Genomic DNA, 21453 nt, shown 5'->3' on the forward strand with positions numbered 1-21453 from the left:
ATGATGTCTAAACTTATCCCACCAGTAGGTGGCAGTATAGTGAGGAGCCTGAGAGATGATGTCTAAAGTTATCCCACCAGTAGGTGGCAGTATAGTGAGGAGCCTGAGAGATGATGGGCGCGTTCGACCTCGCAGCCGTGATGGGCACGCAGCCGACTTTAAGGTGAGACTGACTGAGCTACAAATCACCTTGCATCATAAATAACTATTCAATATTATTTGTAGATGAGTCAGTCAATCACAATTTACCCAAGATATATCACGGTTTTAATGCTCTCGAACACAGCCAACGTCTGCAGTTACACTTTATTGCAAATACAAGTCAACGGAGTTTAAAGATTCAAAGCCGGATGTTCCCATGTCTGTACGGTTGCCATTAGTTAACACAGCCACAAAGTCAACATTGGTTGTATCGTAAACATTCATGAAAACAAACAATTTGCCTTTAGGTCTTCCTTTAAGGTTAGGCACAAGGTTAGCAGTGTGTTGAAGGCTAGGGTTAATGTTATGTTTCAAATCAGTTTTTAAGAATATAAATAGTCAGAAATGGGCGTGGTTTATACATTTATGGCTGGGGTAACTAGTGACGACTCATTGGTACTGCTAGCGGAACACAAGCCCCCATATTGAGCTTGGCTGCGAGCAGAACGGTTGTAGTAAGCTGCACATACCCAGGGATGGTCTTCCTTTAATGCATTTCAATTAGACACAGATGGTAAGGGTACAGTAGGGGTTTTATTTAGGATCAGTGCACCATAACTTGTTGAGAGATGTCGACGCGGTCGGAGAGAGAGAAAGCCCAGAAACTGAATGAGCAGCATCAGGCCATTCTGTCCAAAATGCTCCGAGAGGACGACAACAAGCACTGCGCTGACTGCGAGGCTAAAGGTAATCTCAGCTGCTGAAATCTAGACAGTGAAGCTAGGTTAACCCACCTAGTGGTCGTGGTTCCATATACGCCATCCCATCCAGCCACACATGGGAGTTTGACTTCTGCCTGAGTGTGAATGAGCAAGCTAACAGACATTGGCTAGCTAGCCAAGGTACACCGCTCATTCCATTTGACAGGTTTGTTAGCTTGCTAGCCTAGCACGATGGAAGCAACACAAAAAGCAGGTATTGGCTCCGATGTCCTTCCCTCCAATTTATTTATGAGCGGAAAAACAATGTCGGAGACCAGTCTACGATAACGGAGGGTAATCAGTCACCAGTTTTGCCAGCATACAAGCCAATATGGGCGGATAATACAATGCTGATGTAGCAGTGACTGTCAAGCAGGTTTTGATCCAGTTCAGCGAACCACCCATCTGTGATTAATGAATGCCTCTTGCGTCATGATGACGTGTTTTGTTAACGTTTACCTTACGTTTATGGACAGTCCCTATTTTCGTTTCGCTATCAGCTGCAAGTGTGTTGACCATGACCATGCGAGCAATGATCAGTCAACAGCATGACGTGTCCATATTTCATACCACTGGGTCCTTGCTTTGCCCTCGAGTTTCTCTGGTTGGGCTCAAAGTTAGGCGTTTTGAGATGTGACTGTAGTTGCCATGGCGCCGAGAGAGTCCAGTCCAGACTGGTTCTCACGTGGTTGGGGGGGATGCTGGTTGTTTGATTGACAGATGGGGCCAATGCACAGCACAGTTTATGGATGATGCTGTAAAATGAGGGATGCACCCAGGAAGAGGACAGGTGACAAACGACAGCTTTGCACTATCCTTTGTCAGACACAAAAGTTGACCCGGCACACACACTACACATTGCTCTTTCAAATTCCAGATTCTCCTCCGTCTGAATACAATATATTGTATAGCCTACATGGGTATTATCCCAATTGTGTGTTATCAAATTTGTGCACAATACACCCACCCATTGCAAATGGATCCCGGACAGGCTCTAATCTGCAGAATGGTTCTATTTGTTTTCTATTCTTAGCCTATGTAATCCAGCTTTATGTAACGTTGCATTATAGCTCAGTCAGGTAAAAGGAAGTGTCAGTGTTTGTTTATTAAGTGAAAACTCCACTCAAGCTGCAACCTTGGGCGCTGTATAGGTGAATGCTCACACTGCATCCATCTGTTCGTCCTCCCACTTTGTGTTTGTAAGTGTGTCTGCATGCATGCGTGCGTGCCTGTGTGAATGGCTCACATGCTCCTGTGTGTGTGTGTGTATTGTGAGGCATTGTTCCTGTAAATTGTGCGTGTGCATAGCCAATGTGTTATGATTGTGAGATGATGCTGTCAGCTCATATTTGTTAGCACTGTGTTAGAGAAAATGGAAGGAAAGCGGGAGAGGGAGAGGGATCGTTCTATACTGGGGTGTTGCTTATCTCCTCTCCCCATACTGCCTCTGTCTCTCTCTCTCTATCTTCTCATTGCCTAAGCTCTGGTTTCTATCTCTCCAGTGTCCACACAATGGGAAAGGAAAATTACCCAGCATCCTTCACTGCTTCTCCTTCCATGGCCTACAAGATGGGGCAAAGCAGTGTGTTTCTGTTTTAATGGCTTCCCACCTACAACTCTGGTTTCAGGACAGTCTCCACCATGTTGCTTTACCAGTATCCATGCCTTTGAGATCAGAGCTGGGGTTGTTTGGAGTCTGGACTATACACTTGGGAATTAGTGGTAAGACCTTCCTTAGGCTTAGGGGTCAACTCTTCTCTGCAATCAGAGGAAGATATTTTCAGCTGCTTTCTTCCTCCGTGTTGTCATGCTGCAGTAAGAGTTGATAGTCATTTGACTTCAGACGTCACTGAGTAACAAGGGCCTGAGGCACTCTCGCTTCACTCACTATTTAGTCAAATATGCAAGCTGGCACAGACATGTTGCACTGTCTCTCTCTTTCTATCAATATGTCTCTCAATACCACGTATCTGCCATTTGTGCTAGTGCTGAAGTTAGTATTAGCAAGAGGGAGATGGCATCTCTCTCTCTCAACACACACCCCAGAGGCATGTTGACCTATGACTGGAAGGGCAGCCCTCTGATAGGCTGGCCCAGGCCGGGTGGGTGTGGCTAATCGGTTACATCATCAAGCTCCATCTGATCACACACACACACACACACACACACACATACTATCAGTTGGCTTTGTTGTGCCTAGCCTACTAAACCCAGGCCACACAGGAAGAATGCCTCTCGTTTAATTTCCACCTCTGCAGTAAAACGGGGAGCGGAGGACTAGGTTGTGTGTGTTCCTAGACAGCCAGGACTATGCGTGACAGACCTGCGATAATGGTGAATAGATGGGGTGTTGGCCCGTAGCTTTGACTACTGCAGTGTGATGAGTGACTCACCTGAGCTGCTCAGCTGTAATTCCACCCTGCCTGTCTCTGTGCCTGTAAACACTGTGTGCACACTGCCCTAAATTCTCAGGGTGGGTGTGAACAAATGTTTGTGTATACCTCTATCGTTGCTGTGTCTCAAGGAATATAAGCCTAGGCTAGAACAGAGTGCTTTCCTTTTCGATCATTAGACTAGCCTACTTGTGCTGGGACCGTAGCATGTGTTTACTGGTAGGCTATCATCTGGCATGGCAGGGGCACACTCTCTGCGCTGGCATGATTTTCCCTGTGTTGGCACGGCAAGCTTGGCGAGAATGCCAGATGGGCACAGAGGGTTGTTCTGACCCCCCCCTGGATACCCCTCTCTCCCTCTGCGTGCCTGTGGGAGCCAAAGCCCATATATTGTATGGCTCTTGAAGTCGGCCTCACACGATGACGCCTAGTCTGATATCCTGCGTGTTTTTGTGAGCCACTATTCAATGAATCCAGTGATTTCTGCAGGAGGGATTAGCAACAACTCTCAACATTTGTGGAAAAGTGCACCAAATATAGAAGCCTCTCCCATCTTCGCTGTGTCCTCATGAGGCCTGCCTACTGTTCCTCTTATCACCAATAGGTGGTGCCAGAAGCCCAATAACTCAGTGGGTGAAAGTCAGGGAATCGATTGAGAGGAAGCCTCATTTTATGATCTCTCAACCCAATACTTTGTGTTACTTCATTTTCTTCAGGGGACAGAAGTAACCTAGTAATTTGAATGTTATCTGATGATGCGGTGGTAGATGCCCAGTCTGCCCTATGGCTCAGCGCCAGTATCCACAAAGCATCTGAGTAGCAGGGCTGATCTAGGATGAGTCTTGCCTTTATAGATCATAATGAATAAGACTAATATAGACAGATCCTAGATCAGCTCTGGTACTCTGAGATGCTTTGTGGATACAGGACCAGGTGCCTGCATTCACCATAGACATCATTGACACACACAGCTCAGGGGAGTCGGCTCTGTCACATCCAGCTCTGAGGCCCGTCAGCAATCGATTAAGTGAATGTCTTTATGCAACAAATGTTAATACATCGAACCGCATCATGTCGAACCGAAATGCATTGTTTCATTCCTCTAATGAAACCGACTCTACCGAACCGACTCTTCTGAACACGGCTGGCCTTCTCTGGGGACTAGTGCCACAGCCTTGCAACCTAACCTGGAGTTAGGCACTGCATCCAGCCACCACCAGGGAGCAGCAGAGCGCTGTTCTCCAGTGCTGGAGGTCGAAGTTGTCCCCCTACCCACAAATCTAAGATCTGATAGGCCCTATTGGTTAGGATTAGCAGGCCTATGAGATCTTAGATCAGTTCAGGGGGGTGACAAATATCTAGCCTAACCCTGTATCAGTGGTTGAGTGCAACTTGATCTACGGCAACTTGTTCCTCAAGCACTTTGTCATTGATTGGGTGGATTTAATTTTTCCACAGCTTTGAACAATGGTGACACAGACAAGGCCAGGAGTAGGAAGTTGCTGAGACGACCTGTCAGTGTCTTCTGGAGAACTGTCGTCTACGGCCACCAGCTTCCCTGTTCTACGAACACACACACACACACACCAAGCCCTGTCCTCAGTTTGACGGCAGTGGCCTTAATTTCAAGCTTGGCTGCTTGTCTCCACTAGTTTGAAAGCTACACTGTCACTCACCGAGGCTCCAGGGGTGTGTGTGTGTGTGTGTGTGTGTGTGTGTGTGTGTGTGTGTGTGTGTGTGTGTGTGGGGGGGGGGATGTGTTTGTTAGGTTCAGACAGTGGTTGATCTTTGGCAGGGGGTTCTGACTAATCAGCTAATCAATGCTCTTTAGTCTGGACCACGCTTGGCCTAATTGAATGAATCAGTGTTTTAATGCTGGGCTGGAACAAAAACGATTACACTCCTGGAGTTGGTACAGTAGCAGAATAATAACTGTGTGTCTGCCTCTGTGTAGGTCCGCGATGGGCGTCGTGGAACCTGGGGGTCTTCATGTGTATCCGCTGTGCTGGCATCCACAGGAACCTGGGGGTCCACATCTCCAGAGTCAAATCTGTCAACCTGGACCAATGGACCCAAGAACAGATCCAGGTACCATGGGGGTGTGCGTTTTATGGGGGTGTGTGACGGACAATGAGGTCTGGGGGTGGTTTTTGGGGTGTTGTGTTTTGGTTGCGGCTGAGTGTGTGTGAATTAGACGGATGAAGAAAAAATTGTGTGTTTGAGGATGGGGGGGATTAAATTAAACCCAAAGTGTAGGCCTGTCTGTGGTTTGTTGAGGAGTTGTCTGTCAGGGTAGATGGAGCTTGCATCTCTCTCTGAATGTTAATTGCTGTTTTAATGGCTAATTAATTCCTGATGGGTAATTATTCCAACGTTAGCTCATTCATTCCTCCCATCAGATCCATCATTCTCCTCATCTTCCTGTGGCAGTTATCTTCTGTGTGTGTGGTGGGGGGGGGGCTGCCTGCCTGCCTGCCTGTTTGTGTATGTGTGTCATTACCAAGTACAAACTGACTAGAATGTAAATATAACATTTCAAAGCAGTTGTGGTGACACTTTCTTTTAATTCCATTTGTTTTTGAAGACCTTGTCCTCTGCTTGAATATGTGATGCATTATGAAGCTAGAGATGTCTAATGATATATTCAAGGCTGTTATCTCTCTCTCTCTCTCCCCTGTGTGTGTGTGTGTGTGTGTGTGTGTGTGTGTAGAGTATGGTAGACATGGGGAACAACAAGGCCAAACAGCTGTACGAAGCCCACCTCCCAGACACCTTCAGACGTCCACAGACCGACCAGTATCCTCTCGTCTCCCTTTCTGTGTGTTTAGTAATAATGAACCCCCTCTGTGTGCATCTGCATTTGACCAGCACCCATCACAACACAGTCCCTCTTCCCATGTCACTTTGGACCCAGTTGTGATGAAACGCACATTTGGACACAGCACCTTTGCGTGCATGGGATGTGTTGGGGAGTGTGAGGCAGCATGGTAGCTGGGCTGCCTGCTGTTCTGACAGGACAGCTGTGTGTTCACAGCTGTTCCTGTTCAAACTCACACTGAATTCACACGGTCTGCCTGGTTCAAGTCTCTAATAAATCATCTGGTGTCTAGCTTTGTCGCGGGGTGGGCATCGGTTTTGCCTTTTTGATGGCTCCTGCGAGTTCTGACAGTAGTTCAAAGCCACAGGGGTCAAACTAGCCTGACTAACTGGTAGGTAGGTGAAATGTGTAGGCCTACGTATTCATTGTGTGGGTAGTTGGAGTATTTGAAATAAGGCTGTGTGTTTCTTTGCTTTCATGTTGTCCTTCTCCCCTCACCTTTTTTGTTGAAGTGCCTTTCCTTTTTCATGGTTCCTTTGTCTGTCTGTCTTTTCTTCACTCCCATCTCCTTTTCTGTTACTTCTCTGTTGTCAGGTTTGCTTGTCTCTTTCTCTATTTTCAAATTCAATGCAGTAGACTTAATTGACATGGCAAGTTAAATTACTTAAAGTACTAGTCAAAAGTTTGGACACCTACTCATTCTATGGTTTTTCTTTATTTTCTACATTGTAGAATAATAGTGACATCAAAAATATGAAATAACACACATGTAGTAACCAAATAAGTGTTAAACAAATCAAAATATATTTGAGATTCTTCAAAGTAGCCACCCTTTGCCTTGATGACAGCTTTGCACACTCTTGGCATTCTCTCAACCAGCTTCATGAGGTAGTCACCTGGAATGCATTTCAATTAACAGGTGTGCCTTAAGTTCATTTGTCGATATTCTTTCCTTAATGCGTTTGAGCCAATCAGTTGTGTTATGACAAGGTAGGGGTGGTATACAGAAGATAGCCCTATTTGGTAAAAGACCAAGTCCATATTATGGCAAGAACAGCTCAAATAAGCAAAGAGAATTGACTGACCTTCATGTCTTAAAGTAATCTGGAAAATTTCAAGACCTTTAAAAGTTTATTCAAGTGCAGTCGCAAAAACCATCAAGCGCTATGATGAACCTGGCTCTCATGAGGACCGCAACAGGAAAGTAAGACCCAGAGTTACCGCTGCTGCAGAGGATAAGTTAATTAGAGTTATAAGCTTCAGAAATTGCATCCCAAATAAATGCTTCACAGAGTTCAAGTAACAGACACATCTCAACATCAACTGTTCAGAGGAGACTGTGAATCAGGCCTTCATGGTCGACTTGCTGCAAAGAAAACACTGCTAAAGGACACCAATAAGAAGAGACTGGTGGAAGTGCGTCCTTTGGTCTGATGAGTCCAAATTTGAGATTTCTGGTTCCATCCGCCGTGTCTTTGTGAGACGCAGAGTAGGTGAACGGATTATCTCTGCATGTGTGCTTCCCACCGTGAATCATGTAGGAGGAGGTGTGGGGGTGCTTTGCTGTTGACACTGTCAGTCGTTTATTTAGAATTCAAGACACACTTAACCAGCATGGCTACCACAGCATTCTGCAGCAATACGCCATCCCATCTGGTTTGCGCTTACTGGGGCTATAATTTGTTTTTCAACAGGACAATGACCCAACACACCTCCAGGCTGTGTCAGGGCTATTTGACCAAGAAGGAGAGTGCTGCATCAGATGACCTGGCCTCCACAATCACCCGACCTCAACCCAATGGAGATGGTTTGGATGATTTGGACTGTAGAGTGAAGGAAAAGCAACCAACAAGTGCTCTGAATATGTAGGAACTCCTTCAAGACTGTTGGAAAAGCATTCCAGGTGAAGCTAGTTGAGAGAACGCCAAGAGTGTGCAAAGCTGTCATCAAGGCAAAGGGTGGCTACTTTGAAGAATCTAAAATGTATTTAGATTTGTTTTAATACAAAAAAAATTATATTTATTTTTACTACTTGATTCCATATGTGTTCATAATTTTGATGTCTTCACTTTTATTCTACAAAATAGTAAAAATAAAGAAAAACCCTTGAATGAGTAGTTGTCAACTTTTGACTGGTACTGTACATTGTCAAAGTACACACAACAACAATGGTGGGACCAACAGCAATAAGGCATCAGTAATAATAGTAGTGGTGGAAATAGTATTACCACTAACAGCAACAACAATGTGAATAATAATAAACTAAAGCAATAGTAGTAGGGAACTCTCAATATGACTGAAAGGCCTCATGGCATGGTATGAAAACCAAAACATATTGGCAAATATTATTGACATTGCATTCTGTCTGTCTTTCTTTCCCCCTCCCCCCTTCAGCTCTGGCCTCTGACTCGTCTCCATGTAAATTCCAGCATGAATAAAGATGTGCCTACAGGAGCAGCATCCGAATATATTTACACACCACTTTTTCTTGAGGGTGTTTGGGCCTGCTTTGACAGCGACCTCCCTTCCTTCGCTTGTTTTTCTGCATTGTGAATTTCAGTCTTTCCCTTTCTTTCCTCCCCTGCCTCTGTAATTAGGCCATTCAGAAACATTCAATGCCGTCTTGGTAAGCAACTCCAGTGTATATTTGGCCCTGTGTTTTAGGTTATTGTCCTGCTGAAAGATGAATTTGTCTCCCAGTGTCTGTTGGAAAGCAGACCGAACCAGGTTTTTGTCTAGGATTTCGCCCGTGCTTAGCTGTATTCCATTTCTGTTAATCCTGGAAAACTTCCTAGTCCTTGCCGATGACAAGCATACCCATAACATGATGCAGCCACCACCATGCTTGAAAATATGAAGAGGGATGTGTCGTGTTGGATTTGCACCAAACATAACACTTTATTTAGGACACACAGTTAATTTCTTTGTCACTTTATTGCAAACAGGATGCATGTTTTGGATTTTTTTTTTTATTCTGTACAGATTTCCTTCCTTTCAGTCTGTCATTTCGGTTAGTATTGTGGAGTAACTATAGTTGATCACAATTGCCCTAAAGATGAAATCCCTGAGTGGTTATCATCCTCTCCGGCAACTGACTAAGGAAGGACGCCTGTATCCTTGTAGTGACTGGGTGTATTGATACACCATCCAAAGTGTAATTAATAACTTCACCATGCTCAAAGGGATATTCTTTTTTCTTTACCCATCTACCAATAACGTCCTTCTTTGCTAGGCATTGGAAACCTCCCTGGTCTTTGTGGTTCAATCTGTGTTTGAAATTCACCGCTTGACTGAGGGAACTTCCGGATAATTGTACGTGTGGGGTACAGGGATGAGATAGTCATTCAAAACTCACGTTAAACTCTATTGCACACAGAGTGAGTCCATGCAACTTATTATGTGACTTGTTCAGCACATTTTTACTCCTGAACTTATTTAGGCTTGCTGTAACACAGGAATACTTATTGAATGTCTAATGTCTAAAGACATAATTCCACTTCGATATTATGGGGTAATGTGTGTAGGCCAGTGACACAAAATCTACATTTAATCAGGCTGTAACACAACACAATGTAGAAAAAGTCAAGGGGTGTGAATACTTTCTGAAGCCACTGTATAGTGTGACTGTACTACAGTGTCATTCCCTAACCCCTGACCTCAGAGCAGTAGAGTTCTTCATCCGGGATAAATACGAAAGGAAGAAATACTACGACCAGAACGGCCTCAAAACAGCTTCAGTAAGTGTGTAAAAACACACACACACACACACACACACACACACACACACACTGTCCACAACACTGATCTGTTACACAGCAATTGGCACAAATAATTGGTGTGTGTCTGTGTACATAACATTATTTGTGTGGGGTTTGTATGTGAATGGGCGTTTTTTGTGAGAGGCATGTTTGTGTGGCTGGCTGCATATACAGCAGTGTTCATTTTGGCACCCTTTTTTAAAATCTTAGTCATTTTGTCTAAAATATAATTAAGTCACATTTTTGTCGTTTTGATTTAGTCTAGTTATTGTCAAAATGGCGGGGACATTTTAGTCAACTAGTAACATATTAGTCACGTCACATTTGTAATCGCCCCATTAATCTATAGTCAACATAAATCACTGACTTCCTTGTGCACAAACATGCATAGCCTTGTCCTACCAACATCCTTTTCTGCATGATTTTCTTCCCAACAGCCAAATTGGCAGAAGAATACATTACTCTGCAGCAGATAAAACATCTGACCTCTTGACAGGGCTCCAACTTTTTCAGTGGCTCCAGCCCATGATTTTGTCGCACCAGTAGAAAACGAAGCTGCATCACGCAGTAGGAAACATTTATCATTCACCTTCGAAAGTAACCTGCAGTGCTTTAGACTGTGTGCAATAGACTATTGAGATTGTAGGCTATTCAAAAAAGAACTTGTTTCATCTAACATGTCCAAGCAGGAATGAATGCATGGTTCAAGATAATATGATGTGCAACCTAATCCGGTGATTTGTCTTGAATTGTGAGTTGACAATAGGGTATTGTTGTTATATTATAATGTTAAAGTAGGGTTACAGAATTTTCAGACTGTTTTGAATTTTTCAATAGAAAGGAAAATTCACCTTTTATGTGCAAAAATATCATAGGCTAATTTATTTTAGGGCTTATTCACCACATGAGGAAGTGAAAACTCAAAACACATTTGAGCGATTGCTAACAGTGAATAGAATGCCCACTGCTAGTAGGCATGTATTAATCTAACAGTAAATGTGATGTCTTAAAAAGCGTTGCAATTGTAGGTTTGCTACCCAATGGACCGGCAATGGCCGATGAGCAATTGCTCATTTTGCACGCTTCATATCTTAATGCTAGCCCCGCTGGGCCTCGCGGGACCTAATGAGCAGTCACTCTGACTGCAACATTTGAAACAGTTTAATTCATATTCCATATATGCCGTCGCAAAAATAATAATTTGTTTGTGTTCAACAAGTTTCCTTTTCATTTAAACGTTTTTCTTAAATACTTTGTAGTGAATTTTTTCATGTTTTTTTCCCCCATCATATTTTAATGAACTTGTAGAAAATACACTCTGTCAAGAAGCGTTATAACCATCATAATCATGTAAGCCAGACAGGCCTTTCACGTACATGCCCTTATGTCATCAGTCAAAAAGAGATCAGTCATCAGCAACACAACCTTGGGGTAGGTGCATGTCTGACATCAATGTGTGCGCAATTACACTGATCATTTTTCAGTAATGTACCATATTAAATTGATAGCCTACTTTGTCAACAGTATTTATGGTGGAATGGAATGATTTTGGCTTGTTTTGTAGGTTTTGACACTCTCTTATGTAGGTGTCATAACCAGCCATGAAGTAATACAACGGGTCGAAGTATGTATCATGACAGTGTTATGACCGTATTATGACGGGTTGACGAGTTGTCAGCTGTTATGACGTGTTAAGAATTGGTTATGACCGTGTCATAGCGTGTTATGACGCTGTGTGTCAACTAAAGTGTTACTGATATCAGATACAGCACCGGGAAGATGCAGAGAGAGTGACATGACAGCAATCGATACGATACAGATGGTATCAAATGTAACACCAAATGCCAGGAAATTAGGACGGTATCAGTTCTGTGTGGTGTGCTTCCTGAAACCAGCACTACATGGTAGTTAATGAATTGGTCTAAATGTATCCTTAGCAGATGCTAAATGAATACGACCATGATCTAAAGTAAACTAAAATGTAGAATTAATTAATCAGATGATATTAGCGAGGCTGTGACAGAGCAGAGGCAGGCGTGCGTGCTGACCTTGGTGACCTCGGGAGCCAGATGCGGGTGGGTCTCCTTCAGACGAGAGATGGAGCTGTGACTCAGACCTCCCACCACAGCGTATTAAAGTTCTGCGGAGAGAGAGAGAGATTACAGTAAACGAACATACCTAAAACAACTTGGTTCCAATACAGTATCTAAACCAACAAAAATGAATCTCTCTTTACGTTGTGCTTATGCAGTCAATAACGTCAGGGGAATGTGCTTTAACATCTGTCAAGTAAAGTGATAGCAATATGGTAATCTTCTAAAAAGAAAATGTAAGTAAAGTCATATGACTTCACATGAGAGATTTATCTTTAGTTTTATCTCGTTTTCTTTAAAAAAAAAAAAAATAGGGCAGCATATGTTAGAAATGTCTAAATTTAGATTTTGGTGTGCTTAATAGGCACACTTACCCACAGAAAGCTGAGAACAACAATCGTTGCTTCCAAAAGATTTGGGATTTTGAAATGTTATCCAGTCAGAAGCCTTTTTCTCTTTCCTGGAGCGCACATCAAGTGGCTCGTTTGTCACAGCAGCAGGTCCCAGGTGAACAGGCCCAGGGGCCACACACTTACAGGAATCATGAGGATAATACACTTTACTGTTTGACCAAATCAGGGTTTTAGCCTGATGAGGTAACCATCTAATGAATGTTTAGCTCGCGTGCACCTTTTTACAAATTTAACTCGGAGGCAAGTCAAAGGGTTGCAAAATGCCACTAAATGGTCAGTTTGGAGCTTTGCCCCTTGACATACTGTAGTTGTATTGTAATTAAAGTGTTCTAAGTCGTTTTCGTCAACCCAAATGTAAAAAATAATTTTCATTTAGTTCGTTTTTCTAGGTCTATTTAGTCAGATCGTCTTTTTCAATTGCCACTGAAAAATAGGTGTTTGACATTTTTGTCACTATTTTAGTTGACGAAATGAACACTTTTTATACTCGTCTCAGAAGAAAAGTATGTATGGATTAAATGCATGCCCAGCTCTCGGTGTGTGTGTGTGTGTGTGCATATGCACACATCTCTCAGATCACTGAGTGTCTAAAGCCCATTTTCCACCTGAGGCCAAACCCTCTCCCCCGTCCACTCACACCTGCTACCTAGCATAAGTCTGATAGCCTTGCTGACACACATGATGTATGCAGACTCACATCTCTCTCTGTCTCGCACCTCTCTCTGTCTAGCGCCTCTCTCTCTCGCACCTCTCTCTGTCTCGCACCTCTCTCTTTGTCTGTCTCAGGCTCTGCCAGCAGGAGTACTCTGATCTAGGATCTCTGTCTCTCTCTCTCTCTGTCTCTGTCTCTCTCAGGCTCTGCCAGCAGGAGTACTCTGATCTAGGATCTGTCTGTCTCTTTGTCTCTCTCTGCCAGCAGGAGTACTCTGATCTAGCATCTGTCTGTCTCTCTCTGTCTCTCTGTCTCTCTCAGGCTCTGCCAACAGGAGTACTCTGATCTAGGATCTCTGTCTGTCTCTTTGTCTCTCTCAGGCTCTGCCAGCAGGAGTACTCTGATCTAGGATCTGTCTGTCTCTCTCTGTCTCTCTGTCTCTCTCAGGCTCTGCCAGCAGGAGTACTCTGATCTAGGGTCTGTCTCTGCCAGCCACACAGATGCTGCCTTTTATATGTAAATTAATTATTAAAAACAACTCATTATCACTTTAAGTCATTTTACGCGGATAGCGGCTGGGGACACGTAGTGTGTGTGTTAAGAGAGCTCTGAAAATATTTCTGGTTGGGTAGACACCTGTGTATAAGGTTTGTACGTGTATGTTAATCTGTGCATATGTGAACTCACATCGTGTGTGTGTGTGTGTGTGTGTGTTCGTGTGTGCTTGAGGTGAGTGTGTGAAAGACAGAATAGAGCCCTTGTGTCTAGTCCAACATCCATCACTCAGATAACAATGATGCATTGTGGGTATGAACACATCTGATGTAACAGTCCTTGCATGAGCCCATTGTTCTGCCATGAATGCCATAGTACTGTCTGTGTGTCTTTGTTCAGGTCTTTGTCTCTCTCTCTCTCTCTCTGTGTGTGTGTGTGTGTGTGTGTGTGTGTGTGTGTGTGTGTGTGTGTGTGTGTGCAACACTGAAGTCAACAAGACCTCACAATCTCGCCGTCTAAGACTACCTGACACTCCTGGGACAATCACTGTTTCCAAATGCCCAGAGAGAGATGGTGACAAGGGGGTTGAGAGTGAAAGACTGGTACAAGATAGAGAAAGAGATGCGGCGAATCCCAAAATCAACTCTTGGCCCCTATCCCCTAGGCCAGGGGTATTCAACTCCCGGGGCCTGCTGCTTTTCTGTTCTACCTGATCATTAATTGCACCCACCTGGTGTCCCAGGTCTGAATCAGTCCCCGATTAGAGGGAAACAATAAAGAAAATGCAGTGGAATTGGCTTAGAGGTCCAGAATTGAGTTTGAGGGCCCTAGCAAATATAGTGAAAATGTCATCGAGACAATTCGAGAGCTGCTGTCCTAACTAGGTAAAATCACATCAAACAGGGTGTCTGTAGAGATGAACCCGGCACTCTTGGCCGGAAAACGCTATTGGTGTGTACGAGCCCTAACACTACACCCCTGCCTCTGATGCCAACACCTTTTCATCTACTTTACCAGCTCTGTTCTCTTTTCTCTCTCTCTCTCTCGCTCTCTGTTCTCTGTTCTCTCTTTTCTCTCTCTCTGTTCTCCCTCTCTCTGTTCGCCCTCTCTCTGTTCTCTCTCTCTGTTCTCTCTGTTCTCGCTGTTCTCCCTCTCTCTGTTCTCTCTCTGTTCTCTGTTCTCTCTTTTCTCTCTGTTCTCTGTTCTCCTCTTTCTGTTCTCTCTGTTCTTCTCTTTCTGTTCTTTTTCTGTTCTCTCTCTGTTCTCTTTCTGTCTATCATCTCTCTCTCTCTCTCTCTCTCTCTCTCTCTCTCTCTCTCTCTCTCTCTCTCTCTCTCCTCAGCTCCATCCTAAATGTGCCTGTTATTGCTGTTTCTGCGTCTCTGTCTCTGTTCTCCGTATCAAAGTAAGAGAAGAAAAAAACAATGGAACAAAAATCTCACTCACTTTTTATCCGGAGGTGTGTGAGAGGCTGGTTTGATGAATAACTGAGAAGGAAATTGCTAAAAACTCACTTTAGATAGACCTGCTCCGTGTGTGTTCTCCCCTCGGGTAGTTTAGAGAGCGGAAGAGGAGGAAAGAGAAGGAGGGGGGAGAGAAACACAGATTTGGAACATAATGCAAGCTCTCTCTTGCTTTCTCTGAACTCAAACTCTGCCTACCTCCAGGCGCCGATTGCCAACGAACACTAGTGCCGTTTTGCTATCAGCCTAAACAGCACTGTATGCAGGTCTGGCTAGGGAGATAGGATAACTTCCTTTTGCTCCCTTGTGTTGATGTGCTATCAGTGCGCCTTCAGTTAGTCTGTGACCTACTGAGGTTGGCCAACAGAAGCTAGGAGAAGCCTAGTGGGCAGTAAATAGTAGAGGGTTTGAGGTGCTCTCTCTCTCCCTTTCTGTCTCTCTCTATGGCTCTTTTGTCTCTTAGGGAGGTCAGGATTGAGTAGGGCTGTCACTCAGGTGATCAAGTACAGCCACTTGACTTGGCCCACGCAGAAAAGGCCTTTTGTTGTTTCAAATACACACACACACACAGGATTGTTCTAGCCTAAGGCATGTGTGCGATTGCTCAAATCATTCACCATATGAGTTTTCATCTGCTTCTGTATCTTATGGGAGTGTGTGTGACCTTCTGGTGAATGTGCTGTCTCTTCCTCCGACTAGGCTGGGTAGTAAAAACACCCCAGCTTCCACTACTGGCTGTCTACTAACCCTCCTCTTTTCATCTCTCCCTCCCTCCCCACTCCCTCTCTCTGTTTCCCCTTCTCCTGTCCTCTGCCTGCCTCCTTTCTTCCTTCTGTTTCTTTCTCTCCCTGTCCTGCCTCTAACCACTCTCTCTACCCCATCCTTTTTTCCTCTCTCCTTCCCTCGATCTCTCTCCCGGGCAGAAGTCGTCTGATGCCGCTGCCTTCTCTACCTCTCCCGCCTCACAGGCTGCTGAGAAGAACAGACAGGAGGTCTGATGTTTTGCCGTCGTGCTTCCCGGTGTTGTTAAGAGCTGCTTCTGTGTGCTGATCCGTTCTGTGTGCTGATCCGTTCTGTGTGCTGATCCGTTCTGTGTGCTGGGCTCTGCTGTGGTGCTCTTTCTACTAATGGTTTTCCAATAGCCCCTTAATCACATACATTACTTTCCCCTCAAGTACACAAATTGTGTGTGTGTGTGAGTGTGTAGTGTGTGCGGAGGTTGTGTGAGAGATATCTCAATCCCGAATCAATCCTGTGGTAAAGAGGTTGAATGGCTGAATGATGGAGGCTGGTAGAGCACCAAGGCACCAGCCCACTTCCCCTCACTAAGCACACTGACTCCCCGCTGACTCCCCGCGGACCCGCTGACTCCCCGCGGACCCGCTGACTCCCCGCGGACCCCCCGACTCCCCGCGGACCCCCCGACTCCCCGCGGACCCCCCGCTGACTCCCCGCGGACCCGCTGACTCCCCACGGACAACCAGCAAGCGTGTATTACTCTGAGAGACGTGATAATAACTCCGTATGAGATTTTGATTGCTCATAATGACACTAAATTGTTCCACAAGAGGTCGGCGGAAAGAGAAGGTGTCATGACTTTCTACGTGTGTCTGTGTGAGCGCAGCTGAATCACTCTTGCTGTGCGTCTGTGACTGTGTACTAACGGATAGGGGGTGAAACCTATTTTTAGGGCGTTTTTCAAACCCTGTTTAATTTTTGTTAGACTGCATGTGCACGCTGAACGTTCCCCTTCCAGGTGTCGTCCCGTTTGCCTTGACGTTGCTGACCTAACCTCCAGTGTCTCTTTGTTGATAGAAGGAACGAGAGAAGAAGAAGAGAGAAAAGGACCCGGAGAAAGTGAACAGACCAAGCTCCTCTGAGAAGGTAAAGATGTGGTGGGAGGGAGAAAGTGAACAGACCAAGCTCCTCTGAGAAGGTAAAGATGTAGCGGGAGGGAGAAAGTGAACAGACCAAGCTCCTCTGAGAAGGTAAAGATGTAGCGGGAGGGAGAAAGTGAACAGACCAAGCTCCTCTGAGAAGGTAAAGATGTAGCGGGAGGGAGAAAGTGAACAGACCAAGCTCCTCTGAGAAGGTAAAGATGTAGCGGGAGGGAGAAAGTGAACAGACCGAGCTCCTCTGTGAAGGTAAAGACGTAGCGGGAGGGAGAAAGTGAACAGACCGAGCTCCTCTGTGAAGGTAAAGATGTAGCGGGAGGGAGAAAGTGAACAGACCAAGCTCCTCTGAGAAGGTAAAGATGTAGCGGGAGGGAGAAAGTGAACAGACCAAGCTCCTCTGAGAAGGTAAAGATGAAGCGGGAGGGAGAAAGTGAACAGACCGAGCTCCTCTGTGAAGGTAAAGATGTGGTGGGAGGGAGAAAGTGAACAGACCAAGCTCCTCTGAGAAGCTAAAGATGTGGTGGGAGGGAGAAAGTGAACAGACCAAGCTCCTCTGTGAAGATAAAGATGTAGCGGGAGGGAGAAAGTGAACAGACCAAGCTCCTCTGAGAAGGTAAAGATGAAGCGGGAGGGAGAAAGTGAACAGACCAAGCTCCTCTGTGAAGGTAAAGATGTAGCGGGAGGGAGAAAGTGAACAGACCAAGCTCCTCTGAGAAGGTAAAGATGAAGCGGGAGGGAGAAAGTGAACAGACCAAGCTCCTCTGAGAAGGTAAAGATGTGGTGGGAGGGAGAAAGTGAACAGACCAAGCTCCTCTGAGAAGGTAAAGATGTAGCGGGAGGGAGAAAGTGAACAGACCGAGCTCCTCTGAGAAGGTAAAGATGTAGCGGGAGGGAGAAAGTGAACAGACCGAGCTCCTCTGAGAAGGTAAAGATGTAGCGGGAGGGAGAAAGTGAACAGACCGAGCTCCTCTGTGAAGGTAAAGACGTAGCGGGAGGGAGAAAGTGAACAGACCGAGCTCCTCTGTGAAGGTAAAGATGTAGCGGGAGGGAGAAAGTGAACAGACCAAGCTCCTCTGAGAAGGTAAAGATGTAGCGGGAGGGAGAAAGTGAACAGACCAAGCTCCTCTGAGAAGGTAAAGATGAAGCGGGAGGGAGAAAGTGAACAGACCGAGCTCCTCTGTGAAGGTAAAGATGTGGTGGGAGGGAGAAAGTGAACAGACCAAGCTCCTCTGAGAAGCTAAAGATGTGGTGGGAGGGAGAAAGTGAACAGACCAAGCTCCTCTGTGAAGATAAAGATGTAGCGGGAGGGAGAAAGTGAACAGACCAAGCTCCTCTGAGAAGGTAAAGATGAAGCGGGAGGGAGAAAGTGAACAGACCAAGCTCCTCTGTGAAGGTAAAGATGTAGCGGGAGGGAGAAAGTGAACAGACCAAGCTCCTCTGAGAAGGTAAAGATGAAGCGGGAGGGAGAAAGTGAACAGACCAAGCTCCTCTGAGAAGGTAAAGATGAAGCGGGAGGGAGAAAGTGAACAGACCAAGCTCCTCTGAGAAGGTAAAGATGAAGCGGGAGGGAGAAAGTGGGATAGATGTATAGAGACCCCCGGAGGAAAGCCATGCTGGAGGTGGTTGTGGTGACGTGACATTTACAGTGCATGTGAGCAGGTGCTCATTATGCATGTTCTGTCACAGTAGTTTGGGGTCATGGCAGGTAATGTATGTGTGTGTTCACGTGTCCTTGTGGAGCTTTTTGAATTCTGACTGAGTGGCTTTAGGACTTGGTGAGAAATACAGCTCTAGTGGTGTGTGTGTGAGTATTCTGGGTAATGGGTAGTGATGTGAGTAATTCCATGGCCTGTGGAATAGGGTAGTGTGTCTGGGTTTATACAGTGATGATGGGGCTGGCTGCCCACAGGGAATAACACAGCCACAAAGACCCTTGTGTACTGTACCAAGGCTATGCTGAACACTACCCATACTGAACACACACGGAACATTCCTTAGTTCTGTTGCTGAACATCCACTACTCAACACACACTGAACAAAGCCTGAACGCTACTCGTTAGTCTTAACTGAACCCTTACTGAACGTTCAGTCCTCTGACTGCAGACGCAGGGATCCGAATCGCACCAAAAGTACTCCCTGAGTAATCCAGTGGTTTTACTGAACACACACCAGTTAGCCACAGTTCTATTTCAACGCTTTTAATGATGCCACAGTGAGTGACCCGGCGAGTGTGTCGTTCTCTGACCCCACACGACCCTGTCAGAGCCCCAGACTCGAGGCAAAGCATGCTGGGAATCAGAAAGCAGCGGAACGTGCCCTCTGTGCTGACCTGCAGTCTGAGTGCAGATTGATTGAGGTGTGTGTGTGTGTGTGTGTGTGTGTGTGTGTTCTCGTGCGTGTTTGTGTGCATGTCTGTCAGACTGTGCGATGACCGCTGTGTGTGTCAGTCTATGTGATGCGTGTATGGGGAAGTGTGTTGTGTACTTGCAGTTCACTTGCTCCTCTCTGTTCCTCACTTCTGCTTATCAGCTGGGCTCCAGCTGTCAATGGGACCCAGTGTCAAGGAGATATTTGTGTGTTTGAGGCCGTTGTAGACAAATGTTCATCTGTGTTTGTTCTTGTGTGTTTCTCTGTGTATACTTTATATATGCGCTCAAGGGTGTGTGTGTGTGTGTGTGTGTGTGTGTGTGTGTGTGTGTGCGCGCGCGTTAACACGCTGAAAGCTTGTTAATCTCCATCTCTCTAACGCTCCTGTCTCTCGCTCTCTCTCTCTCTCAAACGCTCCTGTCTCTCGCTCTCTCTCATGCTCTCTCTCTCATGCTCGCTCTCTCTCATGCTCTCTCTCTCATGCTCGCTCGCTCTCTCTCTCTCTCATGCTCGCTCGCTCTCTCTCTCTCTCATGCTCGCGCTCTCTCTCTCTCTCATGCTCGCTCTCTCTCTCATGCTCGCTCTCTCTCTCTCTCTCTCTCATGCTCGCTCGCTCTCTCTCTCTCATGCTCGATCGCTCTCTATCTCTCTCTCATGCTCGCTCGCTCTCTCTCTCTCTCTCATGCTCGCTCGCTCTCTCTCTCTCTCTCTCATGCTCGCTCGCTCGCTCTCTCTCTCTCTCTCATGCTCGCTCGCTCGCTCTCTCGCTCTCTCTCATGCTCGCTCGCTCTCTCTCTCTCTCTCTCATGCTCGCTCGCTCTCTCGCTCTCTCTCATGCTCTCTCGCTCTCTCTCATGCTCGCTCGCTCTCTCGCTCTCTCTCATGCTCGCTCGCTCTCTCGCTCTCTCTCATGCTCGCTCGCTCTCTCGCTCTCTCTCATGCTCGCTCGCTCTCTCGCTCTCTCTCATGCTCGCTCGCTCTCTCGCTCTCTCTCATGCTCGCTCGCTCTCTCTCTCTCATGCTCGCTCTCTCTCTCTCTCTCTCTCATGCTCGCTCTCTCTCTCTCATGCTCGCTCGCTCGCTCTCTCTCTCTCATGCTCGCTCGCTCTCTCTCTCTCTCATGCTCGCTCTCTCTCTCTCATGCTCGCTCGCTCGCTCTCTCTCATGCTCGCTCGCCCTCTCTCTCTCATGCTCGCTCGCTCTCTCTCTCATGCTCGCTCGCTCTCTCTCTCTCTCATGCTCGCTCTCTCTCTCTCATGCTCGCTCGCTCGCTCTCTCTCTCTCATGCTCGCTCTCTCTCTCTCTCATGCTCGCTCTCTCTCTCTCTCATGCTCGCTCGCTCTCTCTCTCTCTCATGCTCGCTCGCTCGCTCTCTCTCTCTCGTGCTCGCTCGCTCTCTCTCTCTCTCTCGTGCTCGCTCGCTCTCTCTCTCTCGTGCTCGCTCGCTCTCTCTCTCTCGTGCTCGCTCGCTCTCTCTCATGCTCGCTCTCATGCTCGCTCGCTCTCTCTCATGCTCTCTCTCATGCTCGCTCGCTCTCTCTCTCTCTCATGCTCGCTCGCTCTCTCTCTCTCTCATGCTCGCTCGCTCTCTCTCTCTCTCATGCTCGCTCGCTCTCTCTCTCTCTCATGCTCGCTCGCTCTCTCTCTCTCTCTCATGCTCGCTCGCTCCCTCTCTCTCATGCGCGCTCGCTCTCTCTCTCTCATTCTCGCTCGCTCTCTCTCTCTCTCTCATGCTCGCTCGCTCTCTCTCTCTCTCTCTCATGCTCGCTCGCTCTCTCTCTCTCTATCATGCTCGCTCGCTCTCTCTCTCTCTCTCATGCTCGCTCGCTCTCTCTCTCTCTCTCTCTCATGCTCGCTCGCTCTCTCTCTCTCTCTCTCTCATGCTCGCTCGCTCTCTCTCTCTCTCTCATGCTCGCTCGCTCTCTCTCTCTCTCTCATGCTCGCTCGCTCTCTCGCTCTCTCTCATGCTCGCTCGCTCTCTCGCTCTCTCTCATGCTCGCTCGCTCGCTCTCTCGCTCTCTCTCATGCTCGCTCGCTCGCTCTCTCGCTCTCTCTCATGCTCGCTCGCTCGCTCTCTCGCTCTCTCTCATGCTCGCTCGCTCGCTCTCTCGCTCTCTCTCATGCTCGCTCGCTCTCTCGCTCTCTCTCATGCTCGCTCGCTCGCTCTCTCTCTCTCATGCTCGCTCGCTCGCTCTCTCTCTCTC

General features: G+C 46.5%; 1 protein-coding gene across 1 annotated transcript in view; it reads left to right on the forward strand.

Annotated features, from left to right (window-relative positions):
* Positions 1-587: 587 nt before the first annotated feature.
* Positions 588-21453, forward strand: part of LOC115193782 (stromal membrane-associated protein 1) — a 43282-nt gene continuing 22416 nt past the window's right edge. The window contains exons 1-6 of the mRNA XM_029752763.1: positions 588-888; positions 5250-5383; positions 6006-6091; positions 9775-9850; positions 15911-15979; positions 16803-16871. Of these exons, the coding sequence (XP_029608623.1) occupies positions 771-888; positions 5250-5383; positions 6006-6091; positions 9775-9850; positions 15911-15979; positions 16803-16871 (552 nt within the window). The 5' untranslated portion in view covers positions 588-770. The remainder of the gene's footprint in view (positions 889-5249; positions 5384-6005; positions 6092-9774; positions 9851-15910; positions 15980-16802; positions 16872-21453) is intronic.

The sequence above is a fragment of the Salmo trutta genome, chromosome 5 (assembly GCF_901001165.1).
Source record: "Salmo trutta chromosome 5, fSalTru1.1, whole genome shotgun sequence".
In the NCBI taxonomy this organism is placed as follows: Eukaryota; Metazoa; Chordata; class Actinopteri; order Salmoniformes; family Salmonidae; genus Salmo; species Salmo trutta.